At 39.3% G+C, this 26,681-nt stretch overlaps 1 protein-coding gene across 1 annotated transcript in view; it reads left to right on the top strand.

The window, feature by feature from the left end:
* med13a (mediator complex subunit 13a) overlaps positions 1-26,681 on the top strand; it is a 277,360-nt gene that overhangs the window by 152,929 nt on the left and 97,750 nt on the right. Inside the window, exons 6-10 of the mRNA XM_051930909.1 lie at positions 8,331-8,525; positions 23,376-23,535; positions 24,708-24,818; positions 25,014-25,706; positions 26,268-26,469. Coding sequence (XP_051786869.1) covers positions 8,331-8,525; positions 23,376-23,535; positions 24,708-24,818; positions 25,014-25,706; positions 26,268-26,469 — 1,361 coding nt within the window. The remainder of the gene's footprint in view (positions 1-8,330; positions 8,526-23,375; positions 23,536-24,707; positions 24,819-25,013; positions 25,707-26,267; positions 26,470-26,681) is intronic.

Here is a 26,681-nt window from a genome sequence, read left to right as displayed (position 1 = left end):
CCCGGAACACCTCACCAGGGAGGTGTCCAGGAGGCATCCTGATCAGATGCCCGAGCCACCTTATCTGACTCCTCTCGATGCAGAGGAGTAGCGACTCTACTCTGAGCCCCTCCCGGATGACTGAGCTTCTCACCCTATCTTTAAGGGAGAGCCCAGACACCCTACGGAGGAAACTCATTTCAGCCGCTTGTATTCGCGATCTCGTTCTTTCGGTCACTACCCATAGCTCATGACCATAGGTGAGGGTAGGAACATAGATCGACTGGTAAATTGAGACCACGACAGACCGATGCAGAGCCCGCATTACTGCGGATGCCGCACTGATCCGCCTGTCGATCTCACGCTCCATTCTTCCCTCACTCGTGAACAAGATCCCGAGATACTTGAACTCCTCAACTTGGGGCAGGATCTCGCTACCAACCCTGAGAGGGCACTCCACCCTTTTCCGGCTGAGGACCATGGTCTCGGATTTGGAGGTGCTGATTTCCATCCCAGCCGCTTCACACTCAGTTGATACCGTTGTGCCACCAAATCGGTCATATCAAAGGGGTGTCAATGTTGCACCCTAACGCGGATTCTTTTTCTGCAGTTGTATTCTTGAATAGAAGTGCACTTGTTCAGTTATATTTGTACCTTTTGTGAAAGTTTTTATTTAATATTTGGAATTCAGGCTTCACACATTATACACTTCATGTCTACATTTTGTCAATTATTACTAAAACATGAAAAACGTTTCTATTTTAACGATGTGTTTACATAGATCGTTGTAGACACGGAATACACATGAAATACATGTGTTCCAAATAATGATATAGTATTTATTAAAGGTGTCATTTTGCTTGACTTCTCACTTTATACAACTCTAAGCAACTGACACGCAGGTAAACAGACTTGAGCTGAGAAAACTGTGAGGCGTTGGGGGTGATGTGATAGTAGGCTGCTTGTTGCTTATTGACACATTTACAGGATAAAAGACGCTGACGGAGAGATGCAAAGGGATTTAAGGTGGGACAGATTTACGAGTTTTTTCGTAGGCTTTGGTGATTGTAGTGTTAAATAATCCATCCATCCATTTTCCAACCTGCTGAATCCGAACACAGGGTCACGGGGGACTACTGGAGCCAATCCCAGCCAACACAGGGCACAAGGCAGGAACCAATGCTGGGCAGGGTGCCAACCCACCGCAGGAGTGTTAAATAATGAATACTGTTAATAGGTACACATATGGGGTGGCACGGTGGCAGGGCGGTAGCACTGCTGTCACACAGGTAGTCATGTCCCTTGTGATCCCTGCCTAGAGTTTGCATGTTTTTCTGGTGGGTTTCCACAGTGTGCTCAGTTTTCCATCCAAAGACATGAAGGTTTGGGGATTTGGTGAAGCTACAATGACATTAGTGTATGTGTGTGCTTGTGTTAACCTTGTGATGAGCTGATGCCCCGTCCAGGGATTTTGTTACTGTCTTGCACTGATGCTGCTGCAATGGGCGCATCCCCGAATTGATGGATGTAATCATTAAAGATCTTTTTCAGAGAGACTGTGGCAAGGTGTCCTCGGAATTTAATGGATGTTTCAGGCACATGCATCGAAGCGCATGAAGTATAAACCTGGCCTTAGGCGTTTTACTTTTCAGCTGACAATCTTGACTAGGGCTTATTTTTGGGGTAAGATTTATATTACAGAGCAGACTGAAAATCATGCTAGGGCTTATTTTCGGAGTAGGTCTTATTTTCGGGAAAACACATTATATATAGTATGTATGTGTGTATGTGTATATATACAGTGTGTGTATATATGTAGAGAAAAGCCAAGCAAAATGACACCTTTTATTGGCTAATTAAAAAGATTACAATATGCAAGCTTTTGAGGCAACTCAGGCCCCTTCTTCAGGCAAGATGTAATCATATGTAATCAAATGTATATATGAAAATATATATATATATATATATATATATATATATATATATATATATATATATATATATATATATATAATATATATATATATATATATATATAATATATATATATATGTGTGTGTGTGTGTATATATGTGTATATACTGTATATATGTATATATGTTTGTGTATATGTGTATCCAGTTAAGTTGGGGAGCATGCACTGGTTACACCCACTACACAACGAAACACGGGATCCCGGTTTGCAACCCCCCCAGGCAGACACACGGTCCAGTCCCACCCTCCAGAAATGACCCCTCTATCTGCCGCAGCCAGGTGTTACGTGGGCGACCCATTGGTCTGGTCCAGCGTTTCGGGTCCCCAACATTGAGGAACTTACGAGCCGGATCACCCTCGGGGAAACGCGCCACATGGCCATAGTGCCATAACTGACGCTTCCTCACAATGCAGGTAATGTGCCTCCTTCGGGACTCCATGAGCAACCGCTCATTCGACACAAAGTCAAACCAACTGCACCCAAGGATTTTCCAGAGAGGCACAGTACCAAAGGAGTCCAGTCTTCATCTCATGTCACTGGATAGCGTCCATGTCTCGCAACCATATACAGTAGCAAGACAGGAAGCACCAGGACTCTAAAGACTTCAACCTTTGTCCTTTTGCATAGATATCGGGAATGCCACACACCCCTTTCCAGAGACCTCATGACCCCCCCCCCATGCTCTTTCAATCCGTCTACTGACTTCATAAGAAGAGTCACCAGAGACTTGAATGTCACTGCCAAGTAGTGCTGGGCGGTATGACTAAAATTCTATATCACGGTATTTTTCAAAATTATACCGGTTTCACGGTATTGGACGGTATTTTTTTCCCATGCATGGAGTGGATGTTAACCACATTTTCCACTGCAATTACTGGCTAAGAATAACCTATTCTACTGTCATGAGAATTGTACATTGTACAAAAAAACATTTTAATGTGCACACAAGTATTAATACAGGTTTGCATGGCCCCATAAAGTGATAGTTTTCAAGGGGGTGGCACTAATGAAGAGAAGGAATCACATTGCATGATAGATGCAGTCAAAATATAGAACCTTTTTATTGAACAATGTTTGCAAACAACTTAAACTAAAATTTTGACAACATATTTTCAACCATCCAAAGAGGCCTTTAGACTTAGTAAAATATCCAGAGGTGCTTGCCAAAAGATGTATTGCACTGAACATGTCTTAGAAAAGGAATAAATGGTAAATATTTTTTTAAACCAACTACACTTTGTTAATGTTAAGAATCTCTGTCCACCGACATGTTAAAGTTACTTTTTAAACAACTTTACCATCATTAAACTGCATAATATTTAAACTAATAAATAATAACAATACAATAAATAATAGTGCAACTTCCAAGACTTCAAGACTTAGGCGCATTACACAGTATTCTCCAAATAAAATAAAACAAGTGCGACTTGGTGATGACATCTTTACCAACTGAACCATCATTAAGGCAAACTACATTAATATATGGACCTTGCTTCAAGCTAAGCTATTACATAAATAATAAAACTGCAACTTGCATTTATAATGCTATTTGTGGTATAGCCCTATGGAATCGCATTAGGGCCACGGTGAAGAAAAAAAAATACGGACACAGTGAAGAAAAACTACTGTATATGTCGAGATTAAAGTCGACATTTCTACTTTATTCTCATAGTTTATTTTGTCATTAAAGTAAAATGTCGTAAACTAAACTTCATCCTAAAATCAATGTTTAATTCACTAGATTTTCTCAAACCCCATCATAAGTTATGTAGCACATTAAATGCTTTGTGTTGTGTTCCCCGACCCAGTTGTTAATCACTACGCTCTTCTTAAACTGACTTCCTCTTGCACTAAGAGGCAGCGATCGCCGCACAGAATACATTCACTTCATAATATTCCTGCTCTCTGAAAATGTAGAATGCTAAGATAATTTTTCATGATGAAATGCATTAAAACAGGTATTAAACATGCACGGTAGTGTGGCGGTAGTGCCGCTTCCTCGCAGTAAGGGGTCCCCAGGTGTACGTTCAATGTAGGGAACTTTATGGCAGGTGTGACGAGGTTCCAAAAAACTGGATGTATGAATGGGTATCGTACAGGTTTAACTTAAATATTGTGTAAATGTCAGGTTTGTGATCTGGTGGTCGAAGACACGAACGCAGAATTCAATGGATGTTCTTCTGAGCGGGCTTTCTTTATTGCATGTGTGCTGTCACTTTCTGACGTATTAAACTCCCAGTTCCTATCCTTCCCTTTTCTTTCTCCACATAACCAATCACCACATGATAAATGTCCTTGTGAAATTAAAACTAGTTATAAACTTAGACCACGAAGTGTTCAGAACTTTAAAGAAAAAAAAATCTTTGTTATACATGTTTAATTATGCCGTCCATTCAGGGTTGCGCCCATCCCAGCAAGCATTGTGTGCAACGCAGGAGGAAATCCTGAACGTGGCGCCAGCACATCGCAAGTGAATACGAGAAATACATACACTTGCAGGGTCAATATAGAATAACAAAACCAGCCATCCTACATGACTTTGAAATGAAACTGAACCACGCCAAGTAAACCCACCTGAAAAACATAAAAATTCAAAGCAAGGAACACCCAGGACCCCATTGCTGTGAGGCAGCAGTGCAACCTCCATGCCACCGTGCCCCTACATGATTAATACATGCTTTAATGCATTTCATCATGAAAATTATATCAAATATTTATCTTAGCATTCTAAATGTTCAGGGAGCAGGAATATCATGAAATTAATGTATTCTGTATGCTGCCTGCACTTCCTCTTAGTGCAAGAGGAAGTCAGTTTAACATGGCTCGGGGAACATAACACAAAGCATTTAATGTGCTACATAACTTATGACGGGGTTTGAGAAAATCTAGTAAAGTAAATTTTCATTTTAAGATGAAGTTTAGTTTGCGATGTTCTACTTTAATAACAAATTACAAGAATAAAGTCAACATGTCGACTTTAATCTCGACAAACAGCGAGAATAAAGTAGAAATGTAGACTTTATTCTTGTCATAAGTGTCAAGAATAAAGTCAACATGTCGTCACACTATTACACAGTACCCAGGTACATTACACAGTATTGAAAAAAAATACAACTTGGCTTGCAGTATTATCCAATAGTATAGAAACAGTATTCACACGTTTGAACATAATGGTCCACATTCAACCTTTTAAATCCAAAGTATCTCCAGACAACAGACGTGACTCCTTTTTCCAGCAAAAGTTCTTCTGTGTCATCATGTTCAACTTTATCGTCTGCTACAGCTTCAGTTTCAGAATATTCTCTGTCCATTTTCACCATGCGATACCTCTAACGCATGTACTCTGGTGTATGCTTGTTTAGCGGTGTAGCATCGAAAAAAAGCCCCCACACAACACCTCTGTGGCATGTGTTTAGCGGTGTAGCAGTGAAAAAGGTCCCCCTTAAACAGTTTCCCACTGCGCTACGTTCCAAATGTTGTTTAGGCAATTTAAACCGGTGTTGCGGTATAAGAAAAATCCATATCATAACAAAAATTAAAAACGGTTTTCAGTATGAACCGGTATACCGCCCAGCACTACTGCCAAGGTAATTAAACCTCTCAACAAGGTCAACGCTCTCTCTGCAAACAGACATACTGCTGATGGCTGTGCCCAAGAGGCCATTAAAGGCCTGAATCTTGGTTTTTATCCAAGACACTCGCAAGCCCAGACACTGACTACTTGCTCAGTCTCTCGAGCGCTCCGATCAGAGCCTCCATTGACTCTGCTAAGATCACAGCATCGTTAGCAAAGTCAAGATTTGTGAACCTTTCTTCACCAACAGATGCCCCACAGCCGCTGGACCACACGACCTTGCCCAACACCCAGTCCATTCAAGCATTGAACAGAGTAGGAGCAAGAACACACCCCCTGCCAAACCCCAGAATCCTGGCCATGATATTCAGCAACCTCAAGGAGATCCCGCAGATCCTCAGGATGTCCCACAGCATAGCTCGATCAACAGAGTCGAACGCTTTGCGACAACCTGAAAGGCTGCAAAGAAAGTCTGCCAATATTCGTGTTTACTCTCCATGAAAACCCTCAGTGCCAGGATGCGGTCGATGGTAGACTTCTTAGGCATAAAACGTATATATGTATGTATGTATATGTATGTATATATGTGTATATATGTATGTGTATATATGTGTGTATGTGTATATGTGTGTATATGTATGTGTATGTATATGTATGTATGTATGTATGTATGTATGTATGTATACATGGAAAAAAAAAAGGAACATTGAAACAAATCTGAACTTTATTAAAAACCAACCATAAACAACCAAGAAAGTAACATTGCAGGAGTTCACGCTAATAGCCTTATGAACCGATCGCTGTAAACATTTTTTTTTAAATGAGTTTTAAGCACAGGGGAAAAAAATGAACATTTGAAAAATCCGTAATTTATACAAAAACTAACTAACCGTGCATGAGTCGAGTTCTGGCATGAAGGAAGTGAGGAGGAACTGGGTGGAGGGGAGGTCACAGTTTTGAGGGAGAGTCTGGCTCCGTGATGGAGGGATGTTCTCCTTCAGGTGTTTTCTCTTTTGTGATTTCTTGGGTTTCTGATGTTTTAGCTGTTTAGCTGGTGGATCAGAGTTCGCAAAATAGCGGTCTAATGTGGCTTGCCTTTTCCTACGCATTAAAATTTTGCGGAAATGCAAGACGACATTGTCGTTCATCATGTTTATCCCTCTGTTCGTAAACGCTTTGTCAGGGTGGTTCTTCTCGAAAAAATCCTGGCACTCGTTCCATTTTTCCATGATGGCTTTTATCGCATCACTTTTTATAACCGCCCTTTCCTCTTCTTCCCCTGAGGACTGCTCCTCGGTGAGCAACCTATGCTGCTCCTGCTGGAGTTCAGCGAGTTCCTCTGCTGTCAGCTCCTCCTTGTGATCCAGGACCAGCTCCTCGATGTCCTCATTGTCCACTTCAAGACCCATGCTGTTGCCCATGGACACAATCTCATCCACAATAGGAGGCTCAAAGCTTTCTAAATTCTGTTCAGGAATGCATTCAGGCCAAAGTTTCTTCCAGGCCGAGTTCAAGGTCCTGTATGTGACATCTTCCCAGGCTTTATCAATGATGTTGATGCAATGAACGATATTAAAATGGTTCTTCCAGAACTTTTTCAGGGCCAAAGGCGTCTCCTTGGTCACATTGAAACACCTGGCAAATAGTCCTTTAGTGTACGGCTTCTTAAAATTTGAAATAACCTGCTGGTCCATGGGCTGCAGAATAGGAGTTGTGTTGGGGGGAGGAACACGACCTTAATAAAGTCGTACTCCTCGACCATATCGTCAACCAAATTTGATGGGTGTGCTGATGCATTGTCCATCAGATGAAGGCATTTTTTAGGCAGATTATTCTCTTTGAGATATCGCTTCACGGCGGGAGCGAAAGCCTTGTGCAGCCATTCCAAAAACAAGGTCCTTTCGACCCAACCCTCCGTGTTTGCCCACCACATCACAGGCAGTCTGGCTTTGTTTACATTGTGCTGCTTGAAAGCACGAGGGTTCTCAAATTGGTAAATGAGTAGCGACTTGATTTTTACGTCGTCACTAGCGTTAGCACACATCAAAAACGGTTAACCTGTCCTTCATTGGTTTATGGCCGAGCATAGGTAGCCTTCTGTTCATGGGTAATATAGGTCCTCTTCGGCACCCTCTTCCAGAACAATCTGGTCTTGTCACAGTTGAAGACTTGTTGCGGGATGTAGCCTTCGTCCTCCACTAATTTTGTGAAATTTTTCACAAATTCTTTTGCACCTTCAGCGTTGGAACTAGCAGCCTTTCTGTGCCTTACCACACTATGAATGCCACTTCTCTTGCGAAACTTTTCAAACCATCTTGCTTTAAATTCCTCACTTTCGCCACTCGTAGAAGGATAGTTTTGCAGCATATCGCCATGAATCTTCCTGGCTTTCTCGCATAACATCGCTTCGCTTCACCCCGGAAGGGAAACTGGCTTGTTCGTCAAACGAGTGTGTGGTCGTGGACAGATGCAAAAGTTTGGTGAACTTTTTGGTCGTAACCTGATTTGCATATCACATATCGTGTTCAGAGACGTTCGTGAACTGAGGTTCCACTGTGTGTGTGTGTGTGTGTGTGTGTGTGTGTGTGTGTGTGTGTGTGTATGTAGATATATACACACAAATTCATCTTACCTGGGCCAGGCTAAATTTAATTGGAGTTTCCAAATTATTATCCCATAGTGTTGTATTTACGATGGTGTTCTGTAAGGTAGATGTCTCTTAAGTTTTTTTTTTTTTAATCAAATTTTGTTTTGATGTTTTGTTTTGAATATTTTGTAAGAGGGTCCGCTTTTCTTTTCCAGGTGGAGTGAGAATGGTGTACCCAGCGAGCCTTGTGCTGGTCTCTCAGTCTGATATTCCTACTATAACCCCCATGGGGTCTTCTCATTTCACATCTGCATACCCTAGTGGCAACCAAGTGCCTGCATCTGCCAGAGATCCTGCCATGTCGTCTGTGACACTAACTCCTCCTACATCACCCGAAGAAGCTCATCCAGGTATGACCCCTCTGTCGTACTCTTCAGTGTGTCATTGTTACATTATTTTTCAAAACAATGGTGTTGGTTGCTGGCTTATAAAACATCCTATCACTTTTGTTTTCTTATTTCAGTATTAATAGGCCTTAAATCATCTTATTATAGTGTTCCGGCTGCATATGACATTAAACAAAGAGTGGCATGTATTAAGCATTCTATTTCGTGTTGTAGGTTTTGAGCAGTTGCAGTTCTTTAACCGTTGTTGTAACTGATATATTACCATTAGATAGATAGATACTTTTATTAATCCCAAGGGGAAATTCACTTACTCCAGCAGCACCTTACTGATACAAAAAAAAAAACAATATTAAATTAAAGATCGATAATAATGCAGGTAAAAACAGACAATAACTTTGTATAATGTTAATGTTTACCCCCCTGGGTGGAATTGAGTCGCATAATTTGGGGGAAGAACGATCTCCTCAGTCTGTCAGTGGAGCAGGACAGTGACAGCAGTCTGTCACTGAAGCTGCTCCTCTGTCTAGAGAGGACACTGTTTAGTGGATGCAGTGGATTTTCCATAATTGATAGGAGCCTGCTGAGCGCCCATCACTCTGCCACAGATGTCAAACTGTCTAGCTCCATGCCAACAATAGAGCCTGCCTTCCTCACCAGTTTGTCCAGGCGTGAGGCGTCTTTCTTCTTAATGCTGCCTCCCCAGCACACCACTGCGTAGAAGAGGGCGCTCGCCACAACCGTCTGATAGAACATCTGCAGCATCTTATTGCAGATGTTGAAGGATGCCAGCCTTCTAAGGAAGTATAACCGGCTCTGTCCTTTCTTACACAGAGCATCAGTATTGGCAGTCCAGTCTAATTTATCATCCAGCTGCACTCCCAGGTATTTATAGGTCTGCACCATCTGCACACAGTCACCTCTGTTGATCACGGGGTCCATGAGGGTTCTGGGCCTCCTAAAATCCACCACCAGCTCCTTGGTTTTGCTGGAGTTCAGGTGTAGGTGGTTTGAGTCGCACCATTTAACAAAGTCATTGATTAGGTCCCTATACTCCTCCTCCTGCCCACTCCTGATGCAGCCCACGATAGCAGTGTCATCAGCGAACTTTTGCATGTGGCAGCACTCCAAGTTGTGTTAAAAGTCCGATGTATATAGGCTGAACAGGATCGGAGAAAGTACAGTCCCTTGTGGCGCTCCTGTGTTGCTGACCACAATGTCAGACGTGCAGTTCCCAAGACGCACATACTGAGGTCTGTCTTTAAGATAGTCCACGATCCATGCCACCAGGTGTGAATCTACTCCCATCTCTGTCAGCTTATCCCTAAGGAGCAGAGGTTGGATTGTGTTGAAGGCGCTAGAGAAGTCTAGAAACATAATACTTACAGCACCACTGCCTCTGTCCAAGTGAGAGAGGGATCGATGTAGCATATAGATGATGGCATCCTCCGCTCCCACCTTCTCCTGATATGCAAACTGCAGAGGGTCGAGGGCGTGTTGAACCTGTGGCCTCAGGTGGTGAAGCAGCAGCCTCTCCATGGTCTTCATCACATGTGATGTCAGAGCAACAGGCCAGATGTCATTCAGCTCACTAGGATGTGATACCTTTGGGACTGGGGTGATGCAAGATGTTTTCCAAAGCCTCGGGACTCTCCCTTGTTCCAGGCTCAGGTTGAAGATGCGCTGTAGAGGACCCCCCAGCTCCAATGCACAGACCTTCAGCAGTCGTGGCGATACTCCATCTGGACCCGCTGCTTTGCTGGCACGAAGTCTCCTCAGCTCTCTGCTCACTTGCGGTGTTGTAATTATGGGTGGGGATGTCTCTCCTATGCTGGTATCAGCAGAAGGATGTGTGGAGGGTGCAGTACTCCGAGGTGAGAGTGAGAGTGGGTTAGGGTGGTCAAACCTGTTAAAGAAGTTGTTCATTTGGTTTGCTCTCTTTACGTCTCTCTCGATGGTGGTACCCCGCTTCGAGCTGCAGCCAGTGATGATCTTCATCCCATCCCACACTTCCTTCATGCTGTTATTCTGCAACTTCTGCTCCAGCTTTCTCCTGTACTGCTCCTTCACCGCCCTGAGCTGGACTCGGAGTTCCTTCTGCACGCGCTTGAGCTCATGCTGATCACCGTCTTTAAAAGCCCTTTTCTTCTGGTTCAAAAGGCCCTTGATGTCACTTGTAATCCATGGCTTGTTGTTCGCATAGCAGCGAACAGTTCTTACTGGAACTACAATGTCCATACAGAAGTTGACACACCATTTGGAAATTAAAGTAGAATGCTCGGTTGTTACATTTAACATCTATACTGTATTTTCACTCTAATTAATCTAAAGTATCCTTTGCTGTCATGTTATTTACCCACACCAAATTTTTTGGTAAGTTTATCAAGTTTCTGTTCTCAAACCATTAGTCAGCTTCTACATTTTAGTTGTGCTGTTTAACTCATGCAAAATTGCTGACCGTGGTCATTCTTGAAAGGATAAAAAGGCTTCAATAGATCCCATATCAATAAAATGGTTCTCAAAGAGTTTATCTTTAATAGGTCTGTTGTCTAAACCCAATACTGTGGCATAATTATTCTAATTGCAAATGTTATTTCCTTCAGAATTGACTGAAGAAGGGGCAATTCAAGAAGACAATTCAGTCTTGAAAGCTTGCATATTGTAATCTTTTTTAGTTAGCCAATAAAAGGTGTCATTTTGCTTGACTTCTCACTACATTTTAAGAAAGCACAATTTATCTGTTACTGCTGTGGATATTGTTGTACTACCATTTTTGAGCAAGTGGACCTTTCATTACTAAATACCTCTATAGGCTGTTCCTACTTTAGCCAGTTTAAAGTGTGTGATAGCAAAATATTTTTGTTTTGTGCCGTGGTATGGCAAAATAGATGGATTTGAAAGCTGCTGTGAGCTATACTAATAAAGATAATGAAAGTAGTTTAACAACTTGTTTCACTTTGGCAAACGTTGCCCGTCTGCAAACTGCTAGTTCATTCATCTCCAAACCATCTACAAACTTACAAAATTTCACTGCCGTGCGTTGCTCACAATAATCAGCCATCGTAAAAAAAACCACGCTTGCACAAAACTACTTTTACAAAAAAATTCACTGAACACAAGCACAACCTTCCAGACTGATGGCACTTGGCAGACTGACTTGTGAGGAGTGTAGCTAGATCGCCCTAGCGGCCCAACCACATACTACAAGTACCAACCTAACAACAACAAAATTCCGGTTATATATATATGTGTGTGTGTGTGTATATATATATATATATATATAATATATGTATATGTGTGTATATATGTGTGTATGTGTATGTTTCAGTTTTGTTTTTCTGACTCTGTTCCCTGCATAAGGCCAGGATTATACTTGCCGCGATGCAATGCATGCTCCAGCGGACGCTCCTGCTACGCAAACTTTGTACTGTTTAAACTTGTGCGCATACTTTACGTAAATCTGAAAGAAACCACCAGGTGGCAGTGCGAGATATCTCTGTGAGACCAGGTTCAGCTTCGCTGTGTTGTGAATTGCCTGGAACACCCATTAACTTCCGATGACACCTTACCACAATATCTCTGAATAGGATGTTTAATGATTAAATCCGTCAATCCAGGGATGTGTCTATTCCGGCAAGCATTGGGCACGAGGCAGAAACAATCCCTAGACAGGGCACACTAGCGTCATTTTAGTGTCACCAAATCTGCATATCTTTGGAAGGAAACCTGAGCACACTGGAAAACATGTAAACTCCAGGCAGGGAATACCAGCAACATGACTCCCTACAAGACAGTAGTGCTACCACTCCGCCATCGTGTCACCCCCATGTGTGTAATTATTAACAGTATTCATTATTTAAACGAAATTAACGATTTATCTGTAAAATGTAACATACATAATTTAATGCATTTCATCATGAAAGTGATATCAAATATTAAATCTAAGGATTCTAAATGTGCAGAGAGTTGGAATATCATACATTTAATGTGTTCTGTGTGGTGATCTATCGCTGTTTGCCGCTGCTGTCAGGTCAGGAGGAAGCCTCAGAAAAAAAGACGGCACAAAAGATGGTGTGCGAGACTTTTAAAATGTCTTGTGTCATTACGATCAGGAATATGAGATGCTTGAATATAAAAGCACCACGAATGCATCTGTATGTCGGCATTTTGCTTCACCACATCGAGCCATTCATCAAACATCGAAGCATGCACATCGATCCTGTAGGGTCTGCACAGCGGCTTTCTGTCGCATATAGATAGTAAACAGACTCTGCCGTCACATTCCAACTTTTATCACACTGCGCCCCTCGACTTTTTGCTGGTACTGCAACTCTCGCACGCTTTGTGTTAATTTCTGAGGACATGCTCGGAGAACGCGTCAAATGAACGCTGGGACACGTGGCAGCCATGATGAGTGCTCATATGCGTTTTGAACGTGAAATATAAACGAGCCCTAAGAGTTCTTTAATAAAAAAAAAAAAAGACATTTGGCCATACTTTAGATTCTAGTCTCACGTGAAAGATACATTCGTAGAAGTTGTGTATGATGAAATGTCAAGTGTGGCATGTTAAGAGACAGGTAAAAATTACTGCTGAATATGTTGACTTCATTAGCTCTTAAGCATTAGGGATTCACAAGGCTTATACTAAAGTGTGCAATAGGAATGTAATGATATTTCATGCCACATTTTGTGATTCTAAAATTAAATAACATCGAGCATATATACTGTAGATGTTGATTGCAATGATGTGGAATCTGTTTCTCTAAGCGCTAACAGAAAGTTATGCTTTTTTTTTTTTTTTTTTTTTTTTTTTTTTTTATAAACAAACTACATGCATTGGCAAGCCCTGGTCTTAGTTTGAGACAGTGTAGCTAAGCACAGAGTAGCTTATACCATTATGTCACGGAGTCAGACAAAGTAGAATTGAGGATGCCCTGTCATCTTGCGTTTGGTGTCTGGCAGCAGTTTGGATTTCCTGTTAAAAGAGAAAACAGTGAGAAAAGAAAATAGTTAATAAGACAAACACCATTTGCAAGTACTGCAATAGAGTTTTGACATATGTTACAGCAAACACTACAAACATGCTGAGCAATGTACAGCATCATCACAGTGACAAATACAAATTGCCACCTATAAAGAGGCATTTTTGGTAAATGTATTTGAAGCACCATTTCCACAGTTGAGTGCAAGGACCAAAGAAATAACAAGATGTATTGGTGTTTTTTATTGTAAAGGACATGACACACTAGAGCTGAAGTATGGCATTCCCTCATGCCTGCACTTTAGTGGCACCGTATTGCCGACGCCAAACAGCAAGGCTAAGATGAGTGCTTAGGAATCCCTCAAAGATGCAGAGAATGTCTCAGTAACTACAAATGGCTGGTTCTCCAGCGTCAAATCAATTAAAGTCACAATCACAGCCCATGCTGTCACCAACAACCTGGAAATGGTGAGTTTTGTGCTTTAAATTCTATTTTTGAAGCCCATTCTGTATGCAACATTGCTGAGGTGCTGAAATTGTCTGTTTTGGAGTGGGAGCTTGAAAAGGCTAATTGTAACATCACTGTTTTTGATGATAATTCATGTAAGGCAGGCAGTGTGGTGCAGTGGTTAAGGCATTGGACTTCAAACCATAAGGTTCAAATCCCACCCTGACCAAGTCACTTCATCTGCCTGTGCTCCAACTGGAACAATAAAATCAAAAGAAATATAACCAGTTGTGTCTCAGATGTTGCAAGTTGATTTAGATAAAAGAATCAGCCGCTAATAAATAAATGTTATATTACATGGATGTAGCAGAGTGACTGGGCTTTGCCTTCATATCAGGTGCTTTGTGATAACTCTGAATTTGGCTACCCAGGCAGGCTTGGGTGTACCATGGGTTAGTCGTTTGTTTGGTTGACTGAGAGGGGTTGTTGCTGTTTGGTACCGGAGCCCCACAGCTACAGTTGTATTCGCGCCAAAAAGAAATTACTAGGCCTTCTGTCACATACTCATATTTTGTTTAAAAATCATGAGAGATCGAATTGTGAACCCAGTTTCATGAATCGATCCAAATTGTGAAAAGAGTAAATCGTCACATCCATAGTGTGCAATATTGAGAGATGCATCATCCAGCTAAGCAACCAAATTGAACTTATTTTAGTATGCCACCTTGAATAGAGATACATACCCATTTTATTGATTCTTTGTAAATATTAAGACCAAAAGAAGCCTTTGTACATGTCTTGTTACATAACAGCATAACTAATAGATGTGTTATAGGTTGTACCTAATGTTTAAGGGTTACCAGTTTATTGTTAAATTGTTCTTTCTATTACTTTGGACATTGTTTTGACCTTTGTCATTAGGTTTTTGTTTTATAGTGTCATGTTAATTTTTTTCAATTATATTTACCACCACTTCAAATTAAAATAACTATTACTTAATTTTGAATTTTTAAGTTAAGTATATTGATTGTGTTTAAAAATGCAACAAAGTAAGATGTGTAAATAAATGAGCTCCTTCCTATAGCATACCATTTTGAGGCATTTTAAAAATATACATATGCATAGTAGAACTGTTTGTTCAAAGTACTTATAGTTTGAAAACAGGCCAGTTAAGTGAATAGTCACTGTGGATTCAGACTGGTAATATTATGGTTTGGAGTCCAATTCCATGTCCGCGCACTGCCTGCCTTTTATCTAGGAGTTCAACAACAGGCAGGAATTGGCACCTTATGAGTGAACTGAGTAGAGTGAAGTCCATGACTGAGTGCTCGAGATAGATACTTCTACAGTAGGGCTGCAACTAATGATTATTTTGGTAGCCGACTAATCGTTAAATTTTTTTTCGATTAGTCACGATTATTTCATGCCTGACTATTTTGATGCCTGCGACCTGTGGTTGCATATCCTGTTCTGGGCTCCAGTGCATGTCTTGCCTCATCTGCTCACATCTGTCCACCTGTGAATGTCACCCTGATGTCTCTGCATTAACACGATTAAAGGTAATAATAATCAAATTAAAATAACAACCAGTGAAACATGAGTATGAAAATAATGTTTTATATTAGTGTGACCATCACAATAAAAAAGAAATACATTAAACAATATAAAGTAAAGTGCACATAGTCTTTAAACAAAAAGTGCATTTAACCTAACCAAAAATAGCATCTGGTATGTCTTAAAGTTTAAAAGTTTAAATAAAGCTTCAATTCAAATAAAATAAAACAATGTATAGTTTATAAAAGGTTCAGTTCATATATTCCTGATTACAGTGCAGGAACGTGAGCATTTCAACATGCTCTGGTGTGAGGCTGGCTCTCTTCTTTGAGACAATGTTGCCAGCTGCTAGGAAATAAACGCTTAGAGGAAGTGGAAGTATCGGGAACACACAAGAACGATAGATGAAAGATGTTTTAATCATCACACTCTGAAGGAAAAGTGTTGTAGTTTATCACATCATGTACTATATTATACCAAAATAAAAAAATAAGCTAATTACTGATATACTCCAAAACACAAGTTACCTAACCTTAGTTAGAGATGGTTTACAATTCATTTGAACTCAAATAATATATAAAAAAAGAAGAAAAAAAAACTGACAGCTCAGCTACTCCTATTCACTCGTTTACTATAGCTCCAAACACGTTATCAAACATAACTGAAATTATATTCACTTAACCTTTAAACCGCCAGAACTGGCTAAAGTTGTTTCTCAGTGCAATTTGCCAGCACGCCGGAGCCGAGTATATTCGGCGTTGTATATTCATTGAACCCCGCAACCGGCTATATTTGCTTCACAGACCAATTTGCCAACACGCCGGAGGTGATTAGTCAAAGCAGTATATTCGTTGAGCAGCCAGCTCACGACCACTGCCAGACCCAGCAGAATTGCAGCCCCACTGTCTCTGGGATTTAGCCGCTGCACAAGACGAACCTGCAAGCATCAGCGCTTACCTCTGTGTGTTTGCGTGCAGTTGGCTAGGTGATTTACTGAATTTCACCAATGACTTCAGTTGCACCTTGAACATATAGTAATAGATTGTTGCAGTAGTTTATTTTATAGTTTTTTACAGTTCATTTGCAGTGTGTAAAATGATCAGTGTTGCAGTAATTGTGATGCTCTTTGCATGAAAAAAAATGTGTTCCATTAAAATTTCACATTTTCTTTGTGAATTGTGACGTTTACTTAAAGTGCAGCTAAAAAGTATTTGGCGTCCGGGGTGCATTAACCCCCAAGTATGTGTCAGTTTAAGGGTTAACTATCATTGTTGAAACCTTGATATGCTCATTATAGTACAAACATCAACGTTAACACGTGACACTAACTTTACTTGCTAAAACTTACCTCACAAGAGACGGCAGTATCACAGCTCCTGGATGCTTGCGTTTCAGATGCTCATGCATCGCGGTGGTGCTGCCGTGAAAAGAAAGCTTCGCTTTGTATAATCTGCATTCAACTTTTTTCTTTTTTCGGTGAAGTGCTCCCACACTTTAGAAAGTTTCTGTCTCAATTTTTTTCCATCTCCTTCCCCCTCCTCTATGCGACTCGCCATTGCAACCACGGTTATTTTCCTCTACATTCTTCTTCTCCTCAGACATTCTTCTTTGTTGGTAGGACTTTGTGCAGTCTTGACAAACAATAACAAATGATACTGCCCCGAGATGTTCATCTAGTGCATTGCAGTTACAAAAACCAATGTGGCTCTTTGTGACTGTAGCCTCTGTTGAAGGTTCTGTTTATGACACATCAACGATTTTTTGTAGTCAACGTCGTCGATTTTGTTGACTAATCGTTGCAGCCCTATTCTACAATCCATCTGTGATGTGGTAAACAATAAAGGTGTCAGCATTTCAGATGGCAAATTCAGAATGTGCAGTAGTTTTGAAGAGCAGGTTTTTACAAGAAAAGCCATTTTTGGCAGCATTTAATTCACTGTACTCCTTCCTTCCCTAATGCCTCATGAAGAATTAATTTGTAAAATAAAGTCGTCTTCACCGTAAAAAGCTATTTAATTTGCTAAAATGGTTGCTGTCATTAGAGTCATGCAATTGCATCTTTTATTCTGTACTAGCAAAATACCCGCGCTTCGCAGCGGAGAAGTAGTTTGTTAAAGAGGTTATGTAAACATATATATACATATATACATATCTACATATACATATATATATGTGGATGTGTATATGTATGTGTATATATATATATATATATATATATATATATATATATAATATACACACACACACATATACATACATACATATACATACATATATATATATATATATATATATATATATATATATATACACACACACATACATACATAGACACATATATCTACATATATATACATATCTACATATATATATACACATATATATACATATCTACATATATATAGACATACATATATACATACATACATTCACACATATATATATACTAGCAAAATACCCGCACTTTTCAGCGGAGAAGTAATGTGTTAAAGAGGTTATGTAAACATATATACATATATATATACATATCTACATATACACATATCTACATATACATATATATATATACATATTCGGTGACTAAGTGTGTTGTAACACGGGCTGTGATTGTTACATGGGAGGGAGACGACAAATCACAGCTTCCCGCTTTCTAATCGGGCCTGTGATTGGTGCTTTGACTGATGCCTAGATCCCACAGTATCTCCCCTTAGGAGAGGCATTAGGCAAGTGTAATTGAACAGCGGCGCTGCAAGTTTAGTTTCTTTTCAATAAAGTCAGGCGTTAGGCAAGTGTCATTGAATAGCGGCGCGTCATTGAATAGCGGTGCTGCAAGTTTAGTTTCTTTTCAATAAAGTCAGGCGTTAGGCAAGTGTCATTGAATAGCGGCGCTGCAAGTTTAGTTTCTTTTCAATAAAGTCAGGCGTTAGGCAAGTGTCATTGAATAGCGGCGCTGCAAGTTTAGTTTCTTTTCAATAAAGTCAGGCGTTAGGCAAGTGTCATTGAATAGCGGCACTGCAAGTTTAGTTTCTTTTCAATAAAGTCAGGCGTTATGCAAGTGTCATTGAATAGCGGCACTGCAAGTTTAGTTTCTTTTCAATAAAGTCAGGTGCGCTTTGCAGCGGCGAAGTTCTGCTTTTAAATTTTTATTAAGAAGAAAAGAAAACCTTTTTAAACTGAGGGAAAATATACCAATAACAATTTGTTAAGGATCTGTTTTTTTGTGAAGCTGTCTTTACACAGCTTCTCCGCTGTTTTATAAACGAACGCCATATAAGTCCGTCCTTTCTGCTTGCTTCGCGGTTCTGTAGTGATTTATTGTTCGTCTATTACGATTGTTTTTATAAACGAACGCCATATAAGGCCATCCTTTTTCCTTGCTTTACCAAGGAAGCAGCCTTTTTATTTAATGCACGGGTTCTCCGTTGTTTCATTGTTCGTTTATTACGATTGTTATAGTTGTCTTTGTATACCACGTTGTCAGTTGAGCACTCCGGTTGGAATATGATCAAGCCGTGAAAGCTTACTGTTGAGAATGCAACGTATAGTTGTACAGGAGAAAAATGTCAATCTTTTGTAGGTCTATGAACTTAATTTATGCCTGTATGCGTCAGTCGCTTCATATTCTTTTCGTACCTTATCAATTGTGTAATGTGTTTTTTGAACAGGTTTGATTCATCGAAGTGATCACTCGTGCTGTGTTCAGTCAGTCACTCGCTCGCTTCTTATTGTTTCTCTGCCTTCTCAATTGTGTAATGAATGTTTTTTTCAGCGCTCTTTGTGGCTGTTCCTTGTTTTCAGTTCACGTGATTACGTAGGAGGCGTGATGACGCGATACGTGACTCCGCCTCCCACGGCCATCGAGCTGCACTCCATTACAGTATATAGACAAAAAAGAGGTTCCAGTGATGACCATTACGTGTACAATTTCGAAATGAAACCTGCCTAACTTTTGTAAGTAAGCTGTAAGGAATGAGCCTGCCAAATGTCAGCCTTCCACCTACACGGGAAGTTGGACAATTAGTGATGAGTGAGTCAGTCAGTGAGGGCTTTGCCTTTTATTAGTATAGATTGATGTTTGCTACATTCCTAATGAAAACTATTATAAAGATTACCATACAGTACTTCATCCAATTTTAAGTGTAAAAACAAAGTATTAGCACATGGATCTTCCATTTTAAAGCCACTAAGGTTAGTCTGTCAGTTCATCTTGTTAATGTAGCATGTGTAAAGCCGCCTAAAAGTAGCCAGGTTGTTCAACATAGTACTAAATTTAAACCTATCCAGTTATGTGATTAAGTGTAAAATGTTAGGGTTATTTCAACATTCAGTTATAAAAATGATCTTTAACGAACGCTGTTCACTATAGGTGAGGGAAAATATTGATACAGTATGTTTTCATAATAATTACAATTATTGTTTCACTGGCATATGTAAGAGCCAAGATGTCAAGATATTGCTTACTACTAAGATCATATAGCTTGTACTATAACACATTTTTGCAGTCTTACTGTGTGACACAACTGCTGAGGTTACTTGAAATCCTTTTCCACAATGAGTTAATTTACTTTTTTAATTTAATAAATTTTTTAACTATTGGAATATAATTTCAATTTCAGTCAAACAAAAGAAAGAATGTATATTGCAGAATTGAATTCCATTACTTGTGTGTTGCAAAACAAAAAAAAATCAGATTATTATAGAATGGTCAATGAATCTTTATACTGTTACATCACAGATTGGCAACTTTTAGCAATTTCTGGCTACTTTCAACTGTTGTTTGAGCCTGATCAGTCATGCAATCCTCTGAGACAGCTGTACTTACGATTGTAGATATGTTACGATGGGCTTGAGCTACCAGCATGTCATCTGTCCTTATTCTGCTAGATCTTTCTTCTTCCTTTGTCATGGTCAACCACCATCGGCCTCTTTTGCAATTTCTTTTCCCTGGTGATATGATATATGGGATTCTATGCATAGATAATAATAATTTATTATTATTATTATTACATTTATATACCACCTGATGTGATGATTATAATAAAAAAGATGCTAAAACCTTCAGTGGCTAATGTCCTCTAGAAGTTGTGTGACAGAGTTGACTGCTTTTAATCACATTTTAAAACAATAGTTAATGCAAAGGCCATCAGAACCGATTTATTGATTTTTGCAGTACTACTAGAAGGCATGCAAGAGAAAGGGAATCTAATACTTCTTGGCCAAGTAAAGAGCAGGGGAATTTTTTACTTTGTAAATGCTAGTAGGATTGAAACATTGGATTGTGTGCTTCAGTGGGTAGCAGATGTTTGAGAACAGTAATTTTGCCTATCATGGGATAGATACATGCATCTTCTGTTCTGACTGTATGCACTTTTAACTGCAAATCCATATTTCTTATAACATCAATGATAAATTGTAATTGTAAAGTAACTTCTTTATATATATTTTGTGTGTATGTGTATATTTTTCAAGTATTTTCTCCAGAGCTCATCTGTACTCTGACCATCCACTCATGGCCATAGGAATAAAGTCAGCTTGCCAGTAACTGCTTACTACTCTTAGTCTCACAAAGCAAAAATTTAAGTTGTGGGTCATGCAGCAATACAGACCTCTTGTCTAATACATACTCTTCCACACAGTTTCCTTAAGTTTGAAGTTGATCAATTTGATCCACTGTAGGTTTTTACTTTTTTTGGTGTTTAATTTATTTTCACAGATTAGCTTGTGTCCTAGCATACACTGCTCAAAAAATTAAGGGAACACCTAATCATAATAATATAACACCAAGTCAGTTAAGCTTCAGGGTTATCAATCTTTCTAGTTGAGAAGCATAAGCGATTGTGAATGAGCTTCACAAGGAGAGCGGGACAGGGCTGAAGAAGGACATCAATCCAGCAGCAAGGAGTGGTATCTGCTCCTTTGTGCAAAGAGGAACAGGAGAAGCACTGCCAGAGTAATACAAAATGACCTCCAGCTGGCTAGTGGTGTGCATTTTTCTGACTAAAACATCAGAAACGGGCTCCATGAGGGTGGCATGAGGGCCCTCACCCTCTAGTGGGATCTGTGTTCACAGTCCATCACCGTGCAGCTCGATGTGGTATTCTCGAGCAAATCCCAAATTGTCAGCTCTGCCATTGGCACCCAGGTTTCCTCACAGATGAGAGCAGGTTCACACTGAGCACAGTGACAGATGTGAAAGAGTCTGGAGACTCAGTGGTGAAAGTTATGCAGCCTGCAACATCATCCAGCATGACATGTTTGGCAGTGTGTCTGTGATGGTCTGGGAGGACATAACCTCGGAAGGTTGCACAGACCTCCACGTGCTAGGCAATGATACCCTAACTGCTATTAGGTACCATGATGAAATCCTCAGAGCCATTGTCAGAACTTACACTGGTGCAATGTGCCTTGGGTTCCTCCTGGTGCAGGACAGTGCCCGGAATCATGTGGCCAGAATATGTAGGCAGTTCCTGGATGACTAAGGCATTGATGCCATTGACTGACCCACACATTCCCCAGACCTGTATCCAACTAAGAACCTCTGGGCTGTGTTGTATTGGTGCATGCATTGCTGCCAAGTAGCACCACAGACTGTCCAGTAGCCCATTGATGCCGTGATCCAGGTCAGGACACCATCTGCCATCTCATCAGGACCTTGCCCAGATGATGTTGGGAGTGCATACAAACAAGTGGTGCCATACACACTACTGAGTTGTCATGATGAAATTCATGCAAGTTGGATCAGCCTGTGATTCAAAATTTTGACTTTGATTTTCAGTGTGATGTTGAATCCAACCCTCAATTGGATGGCGATTTTTGGTTTCGACTGACTTACATTATTTTGTTCTCATCGAATAACATAGTACTACTCAGTAAAGGTTTTCCACTTTAATATTTCATTCATCAAGATCTGATGTGTGATTTAAGTGTTCCCTTAAATTTTTTGAGGACTGTATTTATTTCACCTTGAACTGTACCAAAATTTTTACCTTATTTGTGGCATATTTATTTGAATTGGAGGGAATACGCAAATATTTAGTTTGTCTATACTTTCAGGACATGTATGCCGAAAGAAACACAAGAAGCTACAGTAAGAACATATTCAAATGTAAAAGTACATTATCTTTACCCTTGTACAATAGATCATTCTTACCAGAGGTGAGAATCACTTTGTGTCTGATGGCACACATGCCTGTTTTTTTAAATTTACATTCAGAGTGTGTACCATGCTAACTATGCTCTTAAGCATCTTAAAGTGAATGTATTTAAGGAACTCTGAACTTTAGGTGCTGAGCTAGATTATGCACCTGTGCTTCAGCGACAGACTGCTGTCACTGTCCTGCTCCACTGACAGACTGAGGAGATCGTTCCTCCCCCACACTATGCGACTCTTCAATTCCACTTGAGGGGGTGGTGGTAAATGTTAACATTATGCAAAGATATTATACCTACATTGTTGTCACTATTTAAGTTAATATTGTTTTTATCAGTATGCTGCTGCTGAAGTATGTGAATTTCCCCTTGCTATCTATCTATCGTTGTGAAGAATTTTCTTAATTTATTCTTTAAAAATATTTTTCAGTTACTTCACTACCTTTCTGTTGTTTGACTTTGAGTGCTTTTCTTTCTGTTCATGTTCGCAAACTCAGTTGATTCTAAATGTTTTTTTAAATGTGCCAGCATTTAAGTTAACCGAATCTCTATTTTTTCAAATACTTTCTAGATTATTTCTTACATGTTTATGATTTGTCGTTTCCTTTTCATAGTTAATATTAGAGAAAAAAAGACTTTTTTTTTCCAAGTTGTTCATAAATATATTTGTTCTTTAAGTATGAGGTTTACTTACACACATGACCCATAACAAATTTTTACAGTGGATACTCAGTCTGCCCAGAAGTGGGTAAAATTTTCATCGGTAGCTGATGGCTTCAATTCTGACAGCACCAGTCACCATGGTGGGAAGATTCCTAGAAAGCTTGCAAGTCAGGTGGTGGACAGGGTGTGGCAAGAGTGCAATGTTAACCGAACACACAAGTAAGTAACTCTTTATTTTCTGATTATTTTTAGGAATGCTTTGGTCAAATACTGGCATAAAGCTTATAGTAACTCAGTTTACATACTGTTTTGTGTTAAACACATAACTCATACAGATATGGTGATACAGAGAATATCAACAGCAAAAATAGCTATTGTAAGATGTTTCCAGTGTGAAGGGCCTTACCAGTATTTAGTTTTAAATAAAGAGTTACAAAATAGTGGAGAAACAAATGCTTTTACGTTTTTACTGAAAATGTTTAATTTCTGTACATCAATTTTCCATTATTAAAACTGTGAAATTTGACAGTTTTTGTCTATCAGTGTTTTTCAAGTGATCACAAGTTTATTAGGGCTTCTGATTTAATTTCAATTTTCTACATTTCTATTTTATATTTTACATATTGTGTATTTTAAAAAAAAAAAAAAGCAAAAAAAAACTGATCATATAAATACTGATTTCAAATTGGAATTGCCTTTTGTATACCATTTTTATGCTTTAGGCATTTTGCAAACTTCCTCTGAAATTTGTGTTGATTCATGTACTTATAGTTGTACTCTGTCCTCCTGTTGTTTTTGAGTGTTACTTGAACACTACTTCACATTTTGCTTGACATTGTAATCAATTCAATAATTATTTGGTAATGGTGGTTCTTAAACATAACCTGCACAAATGTTCATTAGGACCCTGTTTTTAAATATTCAGGGTTTGCTCACTTTGTAAAAGAATGTAATAAACATGATTCAGATTTACCTTTTTCATGCTTTATTTCTGATCTTACAAATGGAAAATTGATTACAGTTGTCACTTCTTAGCCTTCATTAAAATTTATTGAAGGTTAATATCCTTTTTCTTTGTGGAGTTGTTCTTTATCAGACATACAAGCTCAGGCTCTATATTTTGCCTTTTTGATGTGGTTTTCACAAACATTCACACACATCTGCAATCCGCTCTCCTTTATTATCTTATGCTTTGTTATATGTTCATAACTTAATAAAAAATCATTTTTGCATATATTTTACTTTGAAGTTGTTTCTGCCTTTGTTTTTTGTTTGCAAAAACATTAGTTATTTAATGGAGACAACTATGGTTAATTACTCGGGATTTGTAACTCTGAAACATTTTATAATAAGAAAAATTATAATTTTTGTGGTGCTTTTTATTTTATAAGGCGTAAATTCTCAACATCAACAAATGGGGTCTGTGAGGAGGAAGTACTTGATAAAACTGGAGCCTGGGAGTTTGTAGAGCCCACACAGAGATCTGGGTGCAATTGTTCAAGGTAAGAGGTTGTGGTTTTCATGTGAAAGGATTTTATCAAGGTCCATCCCTGATATGTTTAAATAGTTAAAGAAAATGTGTATGACATTTTTATTGCTTAGGTTTGCTTAGGATAACTTACAAGGATAACTTGTCTAAGTTTTTCAGCTCTTCTGTTGTTAAAATCTGATTCTGATTTTCTGTTTTGCTGTTTTAGGCATAAAAACATGAAACAAAGATCCACAGGACCTCCAGGTCAGCCACAGCCAAGTGGTCAGACGTTGCAGCAGCCTGTAAAGCACAAAGCTAGTGAAAAGCCAGAAAAAGGGGAAAAACAGCAGAAAAGGCCGCTTACCCCCTTTCACCATCGCACTTCTGTCTGTGATGATGTTTCCATGGATCCTGATGCCAACAGTCAACGCTTAAACATCCGAACGCAGGATGGTCGTTCAAGATTTTCAAATGTGCGGCCTGCTGATGTAGTCAACATGGCTAAGGCCCCGCAACTCCATGGCAATACAGAAATTGTAAACTCACCTCCTCCACCACCGCTGAGCCCCCACCCTTGTGATCGTAGTGAAGAAGGGGGTGAGGCACTTAAAAATCCTGCTACTCCTCCCAGTCAACACTTTTACCAAGCAAGTACTGAGGTGTCTCAGAAAGGTGTTCTTGATCAGAATGTGGATTCTGTTAGCCAGCCTTTCCCTCCAGCTTTCTCAGAGATTCTGGAACCTACCACCTATATGGGGTCAGCTATCGTTCCTGATGATGACAATGTGGACTCACCTTGGAAGTTTTTTGTGCTTCCTCGCAAAAAAGATCCAGATTTTCCAACACCACAGCTTCCCACTGATAAGCTGAGAGATGATCCTATAACATCTTGTGGGCAGGATTGTACATCTGTAACTGAGTGAGTAAATTTTTCAGACACTTTCCATATGATTTATGTATTCACAAAGTATGTCTAACTGAATGGTTAATTGAATGTTGTTTTTGTCGATTGCTTGCAACTCTAAATTAATTTGACCTTTAAAACATCACAAATGCATCAGAATTATTTAATTGACATTTTTATTGTATTATAGACGTTATTGTGACAATTTCTATATGCATTCAGAATGCAGTCTTATGACTTATCAACTGTCATCTGAATAAGCGCCGAAGTTATTCAGTTTTTAATAAAGCATCATACAAAGTTGTAGTAATGAAATGGAAGCTGTGCATTTATCATCTTATGTGTTATGATAAATGTCCAATTAACTGTCTATTTTCTGACTGCTGTATTTAGTTCAGGGACGCTGGGAGTCTGTACCTATCCTTGCACACTGAGCACCAGACACATCCAACTACAAATCATTTCAAAATGAAATGTATTTAATTATTGTTTCCAAACTTCCACATCAACTGGTCATTTTGAAGTACATTTTTTTATGATTTCTGATTAAAAGGCATATCCTTTAATTCTTCACAGGTTGATGGCTTTTTCTAATAAGCCTTTGAAAGTGTCTGAAGAGTTAACTCAGAAGTATATCCAGAGGCAAAACCAGTATCTTTCTTGTGGCCATGAGCCAGAAGTTGACCCCTATGCATTTGTTGATGGTGATGTAGAATTTATTTTTTCCGATAAGAGAGAAAAGCAAGGAGGTGAAAGAGAAGTGGGAAAAAAGCACAAGGTCAGTGAATACAGTTAAGCGCATGTCTGCTTTTTTTTTTCCCCCCCCCAAATAAGTTTCCATTGGCTTTTTTTATTTAAACTGACAAGAAACAAACTTTAAGTGTAAATAAGAAAAGACAAACTGATTAGTAAATTAGAGAACATGAAATGACAGCATAGCTAAAATAGGATCAATACAGTTTCTGAAATTATAAATTACAGAATACAGTT

This window comes from Erpetoichthys calabaricus, chromosome 8 (assembly GCF_900747795.2).
Source record: "Erpetoichthys calabaricus chromosome 8, fErpCal1.3, whole genome shotgun sequence".
NCBI classification, from domain to species: domain Eukaryota; kingdom Metazoa; phylum Chordata; class Cladistia; order Polypteriformes; family Polypteridae; genus Erpetoichthys; species Erpetoichthys calabaricus.
The sequence above is the reverse complement of the archived record's forward strand: the minus strand, read 5'-3'. Positions and strand labels throughout refer to the sequence as shown.